The 13,910-nt window shown below is 33.4% G+C and overlaps 2 protein-coding genes across 5 annotated transcripts in view; both read right to left on the bottom strand.

Annotated features, from left to right (window-relative positions):
- Nucleotides 1–1,007: 1,007 nt before the first annotated feature.
- On the bottom strand, nt 1,008–3,832 carry LOC145013078 (uncharacterized). Of its 4 annotated transcripts, none has more exons than XM_078971882.1 (13): nt 3,601–3,830; nt 3,320–3,457; nt 3,131–3,212; nt 2,900–2,976; nt 2,663–2,769; nt 2,466–2,571; nt 2,265–2,381; nt 2,108–2,199; nt 1,954–2,020; nt 1,773–1,851; nt 1,594–1,685; nt 1,366–1,509; nt 1,008–1,279 (listed from the first exon to the last, which is right to left on the bottom strand). In XM_078971882.1, exons 1-13 carry the CDS (start codon nt 3,793–3,795, stop codon nt 1,139–1,141), a joined length of 1,437 nt encoding a protein of 478 aa, XP_078828008.1. In that variant the 5' UTR covers nt 3,796–3,830; the 3' UTR covers nt 1,008–1,138. The 4 variants fall into 4 exon arrangements, 3 of the variants coding, with proteins under 3 accessions (XP_078828008.1, XP_078828010.1, XP_078828009.1); XM_078971884.1 differs by having other exon boundaries at nt 3,320–3,514; nt 3,601–3,724; XM_078971883.1 differs by having other exon boundaries at nt 1,061–1,279; nt 1,398–1,509.
- Nucleotides 3,833–4,802: 970 nt separating this feature from the next.
- LOC145010699 (uncharacterized) overlaps nt 4,803–13,910 on the bottom strand; it is a 39,052-nt gene continuing 29,944 nt past the window's right edge. Inside the window, exons 2-5 of the mRNA XM_078969207.1 lie at nt 6,798–6,953; nt 5,206–5,316; nt 5,018–5,119; nt 4,803–4,917 (exon numbers count right to left, since the gene is read on the bottom strand). Of these exons, the coding sequence (XP_078825333.1) occupies nt 4,902–4,917; nt 5,018–5,119; nt 5,206–5,316; nt 6,798–6,953 (385 nt within the window). The 3' untranslated portion in view covers nt 4,803–4,901. The remainder of the gene's footprint in view (nt 4,918–5,017; nt 5,120–5,205; nt 5,317–6,797; nt 6,954–13,910) is intronic.

Below are 13,910 nucleotides of genomic sequence, written 5' to 3'. Positions count from 1 at the left end.
TTTTCAATTGTTGCTTCTATTGACGAGGCCCTCATAAACTAAAAATGTGTTATTGGCCCATAAGAAATATTATATTATATTATATAATATATGATATCATTATGTTTATTATATATATCTACTTATTCTAATAAAAGTTTTTATCATCTTCTTAATTAATTAATGTTATGCTACTTATCAACTTATTATTTCTCCATTTTAAATTTTAAATTCTAAATTTTTCATTCTAATTACAATAAATTAATAATGTTAGAATAAAAATTAAAATAAAGTTAACACAGATTATGAAATTTAAAACTCTAAACTTTTCACTCTAATTACAATAAATTAATAATGTTGGAATAAAAATTAAAATAACGTTAATACAAATTATAAAGTAAGATGTATTTATTAAAATCAACGATTATAATTTTATATAACTCAAAAAACATCTTGTAACTAATAATTACTTAAAATAATTGATTAATAATTTTAAATTTTTATTATTAAATTTTAATTAATTTTATAAACTAGCTTAATAATATAATATAATGTATTCTTTTACCAAATGATATTTGGCATTATCCGTATCGGTCATGGATTTTTTCTTCCTAAAATACCAATTCTAGAAAACACATTACAGTTTTTCTAGAAAGGGTTTTGGAATATTGGTATACCATTAAATTTGTTATATATAGTTTTTCCAATAATATTTTTGAAAATAAAAAACTGCATAATGGTAAATTAATCATGTTTTTTTAAAACCTATCTGCAAAGAGTATGAAAGTAGATTAAATTTTTCTCTTTTACAAACCCATAAAACTAACAAAAAATAAATAATAAAGACAATAACTTGTATATTAAAGTACAATAACATATATCAAGCAATAATAATAACTTGCATTTCTAGAACATATGGAGTACACTGATCTCAAATGCTTTATACTTTATCTCACACATTCATAACTATTTTCTTAAAACATTTTGTTTAAAATTGTTAATCCAAAAACAAACAAGGGTAGGTAAAATAGAGGCAAAAGAAATTGCATAAAACGAGAAAATGTGTTATTAACATGACACGTAAGATCAAACTGATAACATTCAGAAACTGAAAGAGGAAAAAAAAAACTAATTACACAGGGGAAGTTATTGACGAGTTTTATAGTTTTACATAAATACCCTTTACATGGAGAAATCCTGAGACAACACCCCAGAATATAATTTCCAGAAAAACAAAAACCAACTTACCCCATCTCTCAGAATGAAGTGTGGCCTGAATAAACAACTCTGTAGCATTAACCTGTGCATATATTCCAAACGCTGTATAAATTTCATGGAGACATTGATATGAAAAAGAAATATGGTGATAAATGGATGAAAAATTACAATGTTGTTTTCAGGGGAACGCCAATAAACACCTTGTAAAGCTGCTGGAAAAATATCACAAGCAGCTAAAGCATAAACAATCAGAGCATTCATTCCCATCCACTGAAACAACTTTGTGGGCTTTTGAATTTTTATCACATCAACCTTGCATCGCATCACAGGTGGAAAGTGTAAATAATCATTTATTCAGTTACCTAATGACTAAAGCTTCTATTACCACAAACTTACCATATAAAAAATAGCAATCAAGAGAACACCCGATGCTCCTGCTGTGATGCACATGTAACTTAATGTGTATAATGGTTTGGATAAAGGAATACCTGGAACAGATGACATGGCATAAAATATAAAATCCAATATTAACTGAAATTTAAAAGTAAGTAGCAAAAAATAAAAGGATGTTACACCTATCACCATTACAACATATCCCAAGATAAGAAGAGAGGAAGAACACACCAACCATATACCAATCCTATGCATATGACCCTAACATCATTAACAAGAATATTTCAAAAGGATGATGTAATCTGAATCCCAAAATAACGTGTAGCGGGAATGGTAATGAAAGGAAGCATCATACATTCATACCTTATAATGCACCATAACATGTCCATACTGCAACCCCAAGAAGCATGTAATCGCAGCCATTAATGAACTGAAAAAAAAAAAAAAAAAAAAGGGGAGATAATGAATTAATGATATATACATGTAAAAGATATATTTTGCAATTATGTAAAGCAACCTTAAGAGGCCCTCTGGATCAAATGGAGCAAGACACCAAGAAGGGGCATTTGGTGGGAGGGGTCCATAATCTGGAGAATTGATACTGCATTCCTATAATCACTGGATAAATCAGGTGAACAAACAACAATAACATCTATTAAATCAGGGAGGGGGACCTGTGTTCTCTTGTATACAGGACGTTTATACAGATGGCTTTCACCAAGGAGAAGCCGATCAATCAGGCCAACTGCATTGCAGGGAGGTTCTAGACTACCCCTGACCCCACAGTGTACCTATTATTATAATATTAGATCAAAATAATATGTTATGTTAGATAATAGATTTACAAGGTTTTCAAATATATGTGTAGGACTCACAATTTGAGTCTCCTTCCCATTTTCTGATACTTCAAAGCTCCATTCTGGGACGTAAAGACCATATAACAAAGACATGTATAACACACCTAGTACAAAAACAAACAGCCTGGAAAATTAAGAAAATAGTTAGCTACCATTTCATCTCATCATTTGATAAAAATAAGTGTTTGTTAATTAGGTTTGGAGTTTTGACTTACCACTGAATGTAGTATTTCTTTACAAATGTTATGGCTGAATTGACTTCGTTATTGTTAACACACCATATCTCGGTTATTGAAGCCAGCAGATATCCAATTGAAATCCTCTGTATGAATGAAAAAGTGTGATTCAGTGAGATAAAATTCTTAAACATAGGTACACTATGAAATAGTATCTTTTGGTTTTAATCCTATCCACCTTCTCCCAAAGAAGAGCAACTACTTGATCTAAACTACCTGTAACACGCCCATCCACCTTATCTGGTTGACATCAACACCATAAGTTAGATCATCACGTCCATGGAAGTATCCACCTAGAGGGACATACAAGCAATTAGCATCTAGTTCAAATCAGCATATAACTAGATATGGATGATCAACCTGTTGGAATTACAATCCAGAAAGACTCTAGTACTTGTAATCCATAATATCAATCACTATATCAGAATCAAATCACTAAATGAGTACCTTGAAGAATCAGACCCAAGAGAAAAAGCTTGATAGTTCTGAGTACAACCTTCTTTGTGGCTGCTGGTTTGCTAGAAACTTTCTGCATCGCAATATCAATAACGATTACTAGAAACCATTATCCATGCGATATATTGAGAAAAAATATTATATCAAGCCATGTACTAATCATAAGCCTACATTACATACCTTGAATACAAGACTAACGGAGATACCAACGCTAAAGAGGAAAAAAGGCATCACGAAGTCGGCGAGTGTCACGCCAAACCATGGAGAATGGTTTATCGAAGGGAAAGCTCCTCCGGCGTCATCAACCAAAATCATCAACTGTTAAGTAGTGAATGCAACATCATAAGATTTTCAATTGTTGCGATTCCAATAACTCTAAGAGAAGCAGAAATAGAAATTAAAAATCAGTAGAAAATAATTGGCAGTGTATCTGTAATAGATAAAGGAGGCGATATACGCACGGCAACGGTGAGACCACGGAAAACGTCGAGAGAGACGAGGCGCTGTTTAGGATCGGTAGGTCTAGTAGCAGATGAAGGTCCGTCATGATGGTCCGGTGACGGTGAAGCAAAAGCAGTGATCTCTCCGGCAGAGTGAGAAGAATTTTGAAGTAGGGGACTCCGTTCGTCCGTCTCCGTCATCACCATTGACGCCATTTTTCCTAGTCAAACCTCTAAACTGTCTCTCCTCTTTCTTCCTTCGTTAAAGACAGGAGGGAGACAATGAATTTCAAAAACAGACCCTACACTATAGCATAATCTCACTTTTAGCCCGCTTACTTTTACTTATGTATTTTTAAGCCTTAATCGTTAATCATCATGACAACACCCTATACTTTTCACCTAATATATGTAACGACGTTGACTTGTTACTTTTATACAATTATAGGAACAATTTACCACATAAATTAGTAAGAAGTTACGTGGCTTACTTTGTTGATTTTATAAGGCTCTTTGGTATATTATTCACGTCAATAATGTGACAATCAGTCGTGTGGCTAAATGAACATCACATGGGTCGCTCTTACCAAAAATAAAGGAAGAAATGGTTGTTGAAAAACTTTAAACATTCTTTTTAACATTTCCATTTTACAAGTTTAAATACCAACAACTATCGAATATAATTCCATACTACAACCTTCTTTCTTTATATACTCTATTATTTTATCACCAACAATATAACCCTATAAATATTATATCTTTTATACAACTTTCAGACAACCATTTTATAATTTTAAACACCCTATACAAACACAATTGAAATATGGAATATTCTTCGCCTTCATCTTCAGCCCATGATAATATGAAAATGTTTTTTCAATATTCGTGCAATTGGTAGCCAACATATTGGATCAAGAAGTTGAATGTTCAAATGTCATCAAGAAGACTAGAACTACCATAAACACGGATCGTGAATCTACACACTAATTTCTAGTACGCGATTGCTTTGTCGATGGTTTCTTTTACAACAATAAATCATTCAAAAGTCATTACATATAGCTAAAGATTTGGAAGATAATTATGATTTTTATTATATGGAAACATTGCATTTTCACCAACCCCCACCCTAATTCACCAAGTGTCATGTATTTGGTCAAACTTAGTAAAACAAACAAAGAAACAACACACAAAATGATTAAAAGATAAACCCACCCACCCACCCGTGACACTATAAGTTTTGGACAATGAAGACGTGATGATGGTCCTGGTTTGCGTTTCTGGTAGTGAGGCCATGTTTATATGAGGTTTTCCATTGTCATATGTTATATGTTCATAGACCTGCAGAAACAATGCATTTTCAGAGTCTGAAAGCAAAATAAGAGATTCACACTCATGATTCATGATTCATGATTCATGTATAATTAAGTTATCATCATACTTCTTTCTAAAAAAAACGGCTATGCAATCCTTTGTTATGCAATATTCAGCAATAATCTGTAGCGCTTCCATGTTAAAAACTTTTCCGGTTGGGTTGTGAGGTCTGTGTAAGTGTAACAATTAACAAATGCAAAAGTATAAAAATTCAGAAACATATGATATATGATATATGATATATGATATACCTACCTATTCAGTACCAGAGCTTTTGTCTTTGTAGTAAAACCATCCACAAGTTTGACCTCATTAAGTCTCCAATAACGAGGGTCCAGGTAGGCTCTTTCCTTATTTGCAATAAGCCTTCAGTGTAGAGACCAAATAATATCCATTATAATCGCTAAACCTTTTTAGTCCAGACTGATGTGTTTTTGTTATTTTAGCTTTGCTTGAGCATTTTTACTGAATTGACATAAGCTTCTGTACTTTTACTTTTAGGCATTTTTAAATGTACTTTGTAGTTTGTATCTATAGTCTAAACAAAAAGTGTTTTTTACTGGCTATTGATATCTAATATGCTATTTTTTTTCTCCACATTCTTCTTATTCTTACAGTAACAAATCATACCTGTATCGGTAACTAAAGTAAGTAATTATATTTAATAATAGTTTTTGGTGAATTAGTTTCACCCAATTGGACTTATGTCTAATTTTTATTTGTTAATCATATAATCCTCTTATTAAAAGTCACTTTGATTATCACAAACCCAATACATAGACAATTTAATTTGGTTATTATAGTCAGTGTAAATTTATTATCAATTTTATTATCTTATCGATCAAGACTATATTGAATATTCAATGACTATTATATGTTAACTTATATAGTTAAGTCTTATTTTAATCTTTTAGCAAAATGAGTACAAGTAATTATGTTCAAATAATATAAATTTCACACTTTTTTTATTACAGGATTGGAGCCAAATTAACATTACATTTAAGATGTACGGAACCATTTAGGCTCATTTTTACCACCAAGGAAGAGTTAAGGGCAAAATCGTCCATTTTGTTTTTCTTTTCAATATTGATAGTTTTTAAAATATTAAAAATTATTATTAAATATCAAAAACTATTTAAAAAATAGATTTTAGCAAATCCGATATTTTAAAATGTTAAGAACGACAAATACGATATTAAGGGTATATATATGAAATTCTATATTTTTTTTTATTATGTTTAGGAGTGAGTAAACAAGAGTTGCAATAACTTGTTTGGAATGTTGGGTAAAAACTGGTTATGATTTGAACTTTCTGATTATTAATCGTCAATATAATCAAATTTGGATGTTTGGATAGAAGAAAACAAGTTAATGAGATAGTTTATTACACTATCCCCCAGTTTTAGGACTATTTTGAACGTTGTGATATCAATTTAATATTGCACATACATCCAATTCCAAACACCTATTAATTGCATTTGCGCTGAATGTTTAGATTTACTTGAGGCCAAATGAATATATCTGTATTTGTTAATGTGTAACAGAGGCTATTGTTTGTCATTTGCATTGGTTTGTAGTATTGGACTATTGATTGTATTCAATATATTTTCAAACCGAACGAGGCCAAGTTTTGTAGGTGGACATTTTGTTTTTGTTTGTGTCTGGATAATATATTTCGAGATGGTTTTTCTTTAATGCTCAATATGTAACAAATAATCGTCACGGACTGTGTTGTTGGTTGTTGCAGATTCCAAACTGAAACTAACTCCCGATTAAAGATATGATGAATTCGGCCATAAAAATTAAAATTAGGGATCCAATTCTGGAACAGGTGGAATCTAACAGACCTGTATTTGTTAAAATCGGAGGTGATAGGGGAGACGGCAGCGGCCTTGATATGGGGAGGTGCCGGGAAATCAGGGAAGCCTTCGGCGAGGTTAATGGCGTTGCTACGTTCAGCTAGATAAGATACTTGAAAAAACTTAATTTTATCCGCCCCTACCCTTTAGATATTAACAATTTTGCCACAAATTCCAATTTTTGTTACAATTTGATCCAAAAATTTGTACTTTAAAAAAAAAAAAATAATAAATACAAATTTTGCTCTATTTCTTTTCATATATTTTTTAGGTTTTTTTACTTTACAACTTGTTTTAGATTTTGTATATAACCGTTGTTTTTACAAAATCGTTTTTTATAATTTTTTTACTGATTCATTTTTGTACATGCTTTTTTAGATTTCTTCATTTTTAGATTTTCTTTTTAATAAAAGATATTCTCAACTTATTTTATGTACTAGTTTTTATGAATATAAGATTGTAAAAAAGATATAAATATATGTTTTAACATACTAACTTCCACAAACCATATTTGCACCTTATGTATAACTAAATTAAATCAACCGTATGTTTACCAAATGGACATATAAGACTTGATGGTATGCTAGAAATAGTGGCGGATTTAGGAGGGTTCCGGGGTGGCACCGGCAACCCTTAAATTTTCCGGTCGCAGTGGAAAATATTTCGAAAATTTTTAAAATTTTTATTTTTTCTATTATCGTGCAACCCCTAATCTTCCCGTGGAACCTTTACTATGAAATCTTGCATCCGCCCTTAGCTAGAACCGCATATACCACTTTGAAGACTCGGTAAGGTGGTCATCTTGAATAGAGATGGAGCTAGAATTTTTTAATGAGGGCCTTGAACTTACAAGGTTATATATATATATATATATATATATATATATATATATATATATATATATATATATATATATATATATATATATATATATATATATATATAAGCCATTAGAATAGAGATATATGTTTATATTGTAATTTATAGTCCTATATCATAAAACATATCCTCCCTAATAAATAAAGAACTTTTTGCCACTTGTTAATTTCTTATGCATTTGGACACAAGTAATTTTGTGGTTAATTCTTAAAAATTAATTTTCACTTGTCATTTTATGGTAATTTTTGATTTTCTTAATTAACTATCTAATTTTTAGGTAATAGAAAGTAATTAATGTGTCGTTAATTTGTTTCCTTATATTTTTAAATTTTAATATGTTTTCTTCAATATATATAATTTAAAATTGATATGTTTCTTTTAAAGTTCATTGTCATTTTAAACAAAATGGTCTATATAAAAAAAAATTGTTGCTTTTTATTGGCAAACTAAAAAAAAATGCTATCCGGTCAAAATATAATTATTTTTCTATAGTTTGTTTTATGAATATAAATTTAATTATTTATTTATTCATCATTTTGTTTGTATATATATTTTGAAATTTTATTTTAAAAAATACTTAATATATACATTTTAATATTTAATTTTTTCTTTAAAAAAAATATTTAAAGTTTATATCTTCAAATATAATTTTTTTTAATGAACCCGTGTAGTACACGGGTTTTTCACCTACTATTGTAATAAAAAAAAGTTGTAGTAAGTAGTCCATTGTTATTTGTACGGAATGTGTTTGATGTTTTTTTGAAGAAAAATAAAACATTAATATCCAATACATTAGTTACAATCAAATTCCAATACGGATGGAGTTAGGGGCACAATACCCATTAGTCGTCCTATTTGTTCCGCCCCTAATCGTGAGTATGTTTTAGATGCACGGTTTTCTTGTGGGTGATATATTGTCCTTACTCTCTTCATCTCTATTGACCAACATCTATTTTTTTTAGCTTTTATATATATATATATATATATATATATATATATATATATATATATATATATATATATATATATATATATATATATATATATATATATATATATATATTAAAATTTATGATTTTTAATTCTCTAAAAAAGATTATAATATTGGTATAAAATATTCTAACACCGTAAAATTTAAAACAATTTTTTTTGCATTTTAAACATATTTTCTAAACACAGTTATTAACAAAATCTCATTGTACCATAACTTTGTTTCACAAAATGTTTCCTAAGATCAAAATACATAAAACTCATGCGTGTGTACAAATCATGCCGCCGCCTTCCCGCGATCATCACTGGTACCTGAAACACATAACACATAACACTGTAAGCATAAAGCTTAGTGAGTTCCCCAAAATACCATACATAACACATACTAGTCACTCGAGGCTATAACTTTGTGGGCCCATGGGCCTTAACTCTGTGGACGCTCTGGTCCTAGCTCTGTGAACATTCCGGTTCTAACTCTTATATACTCTAATATACACATGGCATAAATCACCTAGACATAATGCAGTGCAACACATCACATAATAGCATACAGTAACTCTGTCACATGACTCTAATTACCCTCAAGGTAAAGTATAGTGAGAAGACTCACCTTAGATGTCTCGGTAGATCTCTGACTCGGTAGATATACGATCTAGCCTCCACCTAATCACATAAAGTAATACTCTGATAAATATAACTCTCTAGACTCAACCCTCTTTAGGCACCCTCAGAAGGGTAAAAGACCATTTTACCCCTCCTTTGGCTCAAAGGCCCTCATTGTTGACTAAACCCTAAAAGTCAACCAAAGTCAATGGTCAAACTTTGACCCGACTCGTCGAGTGCACTTGGGAAACTCGGCGAGTCCACACGTGTCCACTAAATCCCTAGTCTCACTTGGCATGTCGAGTCCCTCCCTTTGCTCGACGAGTTACACCTGACATGAATCGCGGGGCTACCCCGACTCAACTCGCTGAGTCTCAAGATCAACTCGGCAAGTTCCATCTTGAACTCCAGTCCTCTAATTCCTCTCTGACTCACTGAGTTATTCCCCCAAGTTGGTGAGTCTACTCGCTGAGTGATTTACGAGAAACCCTAACCCTACTCGTCGAGTCTGATCTTTGGACTCGGCGAGTTCATGCCATGCAAAAAACTCCATTGACCTCCTGAGGTCAGATCTGTTCCTTAAACCCATAGATCTGACCTTCCCAAGCATGATAATCACGTAAAGTTTAGACGTTGACACTCATATAACATCTAAATGGTCCTACTTGGTGATTTAGCCCCAAAATAAACTCCTAAGTTCATGGCTCCCAAAATATGTAACGCCCCGATTCTCAGGTATTTTCCAATTGTAGTTTCTTGATTTAGCCCTACTCGACAAGTTGGTTGCTCTACTCGTCGAGTAGCAGCGAGATTGAATTGCAACTTAGGCGACTGACTCGGCGAGTCCATGAGTGGGACTCGGCGAGTAGGAGCTAGCAAAAGAAACCCTAAGTCCCGGGTTTTACACTCTATTTAAGGAGGCTTAAGTCCCATTTGGCCTCCTTACAGTCAGATAGAACTCAAAGGAAAACCCTAACCGAGTATTGTGCCATTAGTGCCTTGAAAGCTTGAAAGAAGAACTTGTGGAAGGAAGAACTTGGAGAAGCAAAGGACTAGAAGCAAGGGAGGATTGGAACTCGAAATCTACTCAGTTAGTACTCATAGAAGGTACCAAGTCGACACCTTTATCCGTTTTCCCTTCTAGATATCATATAGTTGAAATCTAGGGGTTTTGAGGTGTAAGTAAGGTGATATTGCAAAGCATAAGCTAGATCTGAAGTTGTAACTTCAGATCTGGACCATTCCCGAGTTCTAGATCCATAAAGTTCCTGTCTTAGACGTGAGTGAGGCATTCATTATGCATGAAACCCATTAAAAGCTTAGTTTTGGACATTAAGGGCCTTTTTAGCCATGCATACACGTAAAGTTTGCAACTTTACGTGAAAGGCATGCCTTGGAAGCTTGGATCTAAGGTTTGGAGTCATTGCATGGCTTAAAACGGATATGTATGGTTTAAGGACTAAAGGAACTCAGTGAGTCGCAAGAACAACTCGGCGAGTCGGATGAATATAGTCATGAACTCGACGAGTTGGTAGAATAACTCGACGAGTCCGATGAAGGTTGCCTTAGACTCGACGAATTGCATGGGCAACTCGGCGAGTCGGATAAGTTTCCTCCAAGTTTAGATTGTGTATGTATCAACGTATTACTAGAAGAGAAACACAACGAGTGGCTCTAGGGCCTCAATCGAGAATCATAGGAACTCGGCGAGTCACGCCGGTGACTCGACGAGTAGGTAAAATTTTCGAGGAACTCGGCGAGTAGCTGGGGGTACTCAACGAGTTAAGGTCAACATAGACTGTTGACCTTGACTAAGGACTTTGAACTTGATCAGGGTTAACTAATTGGGTTATGGAGTACTCTATGAGTACAGAGACTTATGAGCATAATCGTATTATGGTAATAGGTGGTGGAGTCTTCGACAAGTGATTGGAGAGTTGTGATTTCTTACCAAACCGAAATCTACAAGGTGAGTTATCCTCACTATACTAAGGGGTCTAAGGCACCAAGGCCGGCCCATTGGATTTGATATCCTAGTAGTCATTGATATGTTGAGTTGAGTTAGTAATGTATGCCAGATGATATACTAGTTGGGTAGATCTGTAGGACTGCCTGTGATACTGATTGATTACCTGTATGTGCATTTATCTGTTGCATGTCGACATGTTATGTGGGGTGGGTTGAGGTTGTACTGCTCCGAAACAAACCCGAGAGTATTCCATATATAAGCTGAGGGCCCGGTAGGCATTCCAAACTCATACTGAGGACTCGAGAGCATTCCAGATATGAGCTGAGGTCTCGGTAGGCATTCCAGACTCATACTGAGGGCTCGAAGGCATTCTAGATACGAGTTGAGGGCCCGGTAGGCATTCCAGACTTGTACTGAGGGCCCAGGGATAGTCCAGCTTGTAAAGTTGTGGGCCCAGTGCATATTGTTCTATTTTGTTTGGTGTGACATGCTATATGTGTATCGGTATTTTGGGGTAACTCACTAAGATTTCGGGCTTACAGTTTCAGTTTATTGTTTCAGGTACATCTGGGGATCGCGGCAAGGCTAAGGCGTGATCGTACAGCTCCTCCTATTATGTTATTTTTGGGGACAAGAATCGGATAAACAATGTTTTGAAAACAAAGTTGTAATTTTTGGATGAACATGATATGTTTTAAAAAGTTTAAATTTGTTTGAAATTTTTGGGTGTTACAAGTTGGTATCAGAGCCTCGGTTTGAGTGAATTGGAGGAACATTCGTGTGAATCCAGTCTCAAATCAAGGAACATTTTTCAAAAATGGTTTAATAAATCTATTTTCAAAATAAATCAGGAGGATGCAGGATGTACGATCAGCCAGAGCCAGTAAGCAAACCCCAAAATACCATATAGTTATTTTATTATGTGACATATAAGAACAACATGCTAGTACTAGGTGTCACAACTACAAATTTTTGTGCCTTGTAGATTACAACAATTAAGCCAAATTATGAATCAAAGACACAAGAGCATGTATGATGCATACTCTATGACAATAAAATTTCAAACAAACACCCCATGCAAGCAATTCAAGTAGTCAATAAGCAATTGGAAACCCTAGAAGTCCTTGTTTAAGTCCATTTTGGACTAGGACTTCCTTATTGGGCCCAATGGACCAATAAGCTTCCAATTTGACCATCTTGGGCTTAGAACTCTTAAATGGGCTCTAATTGAACCCACTTCCAATTATTTCAATATTTTGGGCCATATTGGGCCTAGAATGAAATAAATTAATTATATGAACCATTTTGGGCCATAATTAACCTAATTTAGCCCTAATATGTCATAAAAAAATTATACTTTGATTTAATTGAGTCAAACATCATCTAACTTAACTATAATATGGGCTTAGGGGCAAAAAGCCCAAAAATCTCCTCTTTCCCCTCTCCATTCTCGGCCCAAGCCCACAAAGAGGAAGAGTTGACTTTGTTGGGTGCCACCTCACTTTTACATCAAGGATCTCCATGCAACACTCATACATCCATGCAACCATCTTATCAGTTATCTCTCTTCTCCCTTCTCTTTCTTCTCTCGGCCGAATCCAAGCACACACACACCCACATTTCACTCTCCATTCTCTCAAGAAAACTCTCTCATATCTCCTCCATATTTTCGAGATCTAACAGGTATTCAAGGGGATTCTCACACAAAAATCATCATCTAAGGTAAGTTGATGTCAGATCCATAAGCTAGTTATTTCATTCCATTCAAGAATCACCTCTTAATCCATTAAAACTTATGATTTAGCACCTTAGAAGCATCTAAGTTCGAGATCTTCCAAGGAGGGTTGTTAAGGCCAAATTTTCTTCTCATTTTTCTTCCAAAACCGAAACCACACCCAAGGTGAGCTTCATACCCCTAATTTTTCGGTTTTTATAAGTTTTTGTGAGGAAAAATACAAGCAAATGTGTAGATCTATGAGTAAATGTATGCCTTGTGTGATTTTTATGCTTATATGTATGATCTTATGTGATTTGTGATGTTTATGTTAGCCAAAAGAACCTAAAAACCGAGAACTACAATATGAGGAATGAAATAAGTATAACTCATACCATTTCACACTAATCAAGTCTAGAAAAATAGTTTAGTTGGTTAAAATGAACATTTTTGGACTTAAAACCCATTTTTGGACTCAAAATGTTAAAAATACAAAACTAAGGGGCCCAAAACGACAAAAGATAATTTCTAAAGGTTGAAATGAGTCTAAACAGTTTCTAGTATATATTTTCTGAATATCAACACTTTTGAAGAGTTAAAAATGTGAATTTTGAACATAATGGGCTAAAATGGGCTTTTCGGTCCAATAAAGCCCCAATTTGCGAGATTTTTGAAATTGAGGGGCTGAAAATGCACATTTATGTAAAACAGGGGATTACAAGTATACTAATACCATTTCAAGGGCTAAAAATGCTTTTCAAATTAAAAAGGGACCAAAAATGCAAAAGTTTTCCATTTTGGGCCAAAATTGTAAAAGTTGCGAAAATGGGGGTTTCAACCGAGAAAATTTCATTTTTGAAGGACTTAAGCTGTTTATCAAGTAAATCTAGGCTGAAAATGTCTTTTTAATAAGTTTTGATACTAAAGTGTCAAGAAAAATGGTTTA

The sequence above is a fragment of the Lactuca saligna genome, chromosome 8, assembly GCF_052625555.1.
Source record: "Lactuca saligna cultivar CGN05327 chromosome 8, ASM5262555v1, whole genome shotgun sequence".
Classification (NCBI taxonomy): Eukaryota; Viridiplantae; Streptophyta; class Magnoliopsida; order Asterales; family Asteraceae; genus Lactuca; species Lactuca saligna.
Note: the sequence above shows the minus strand (reverse complement) of the source record. Positions and strands in the feature narration are given on the sequence as shown.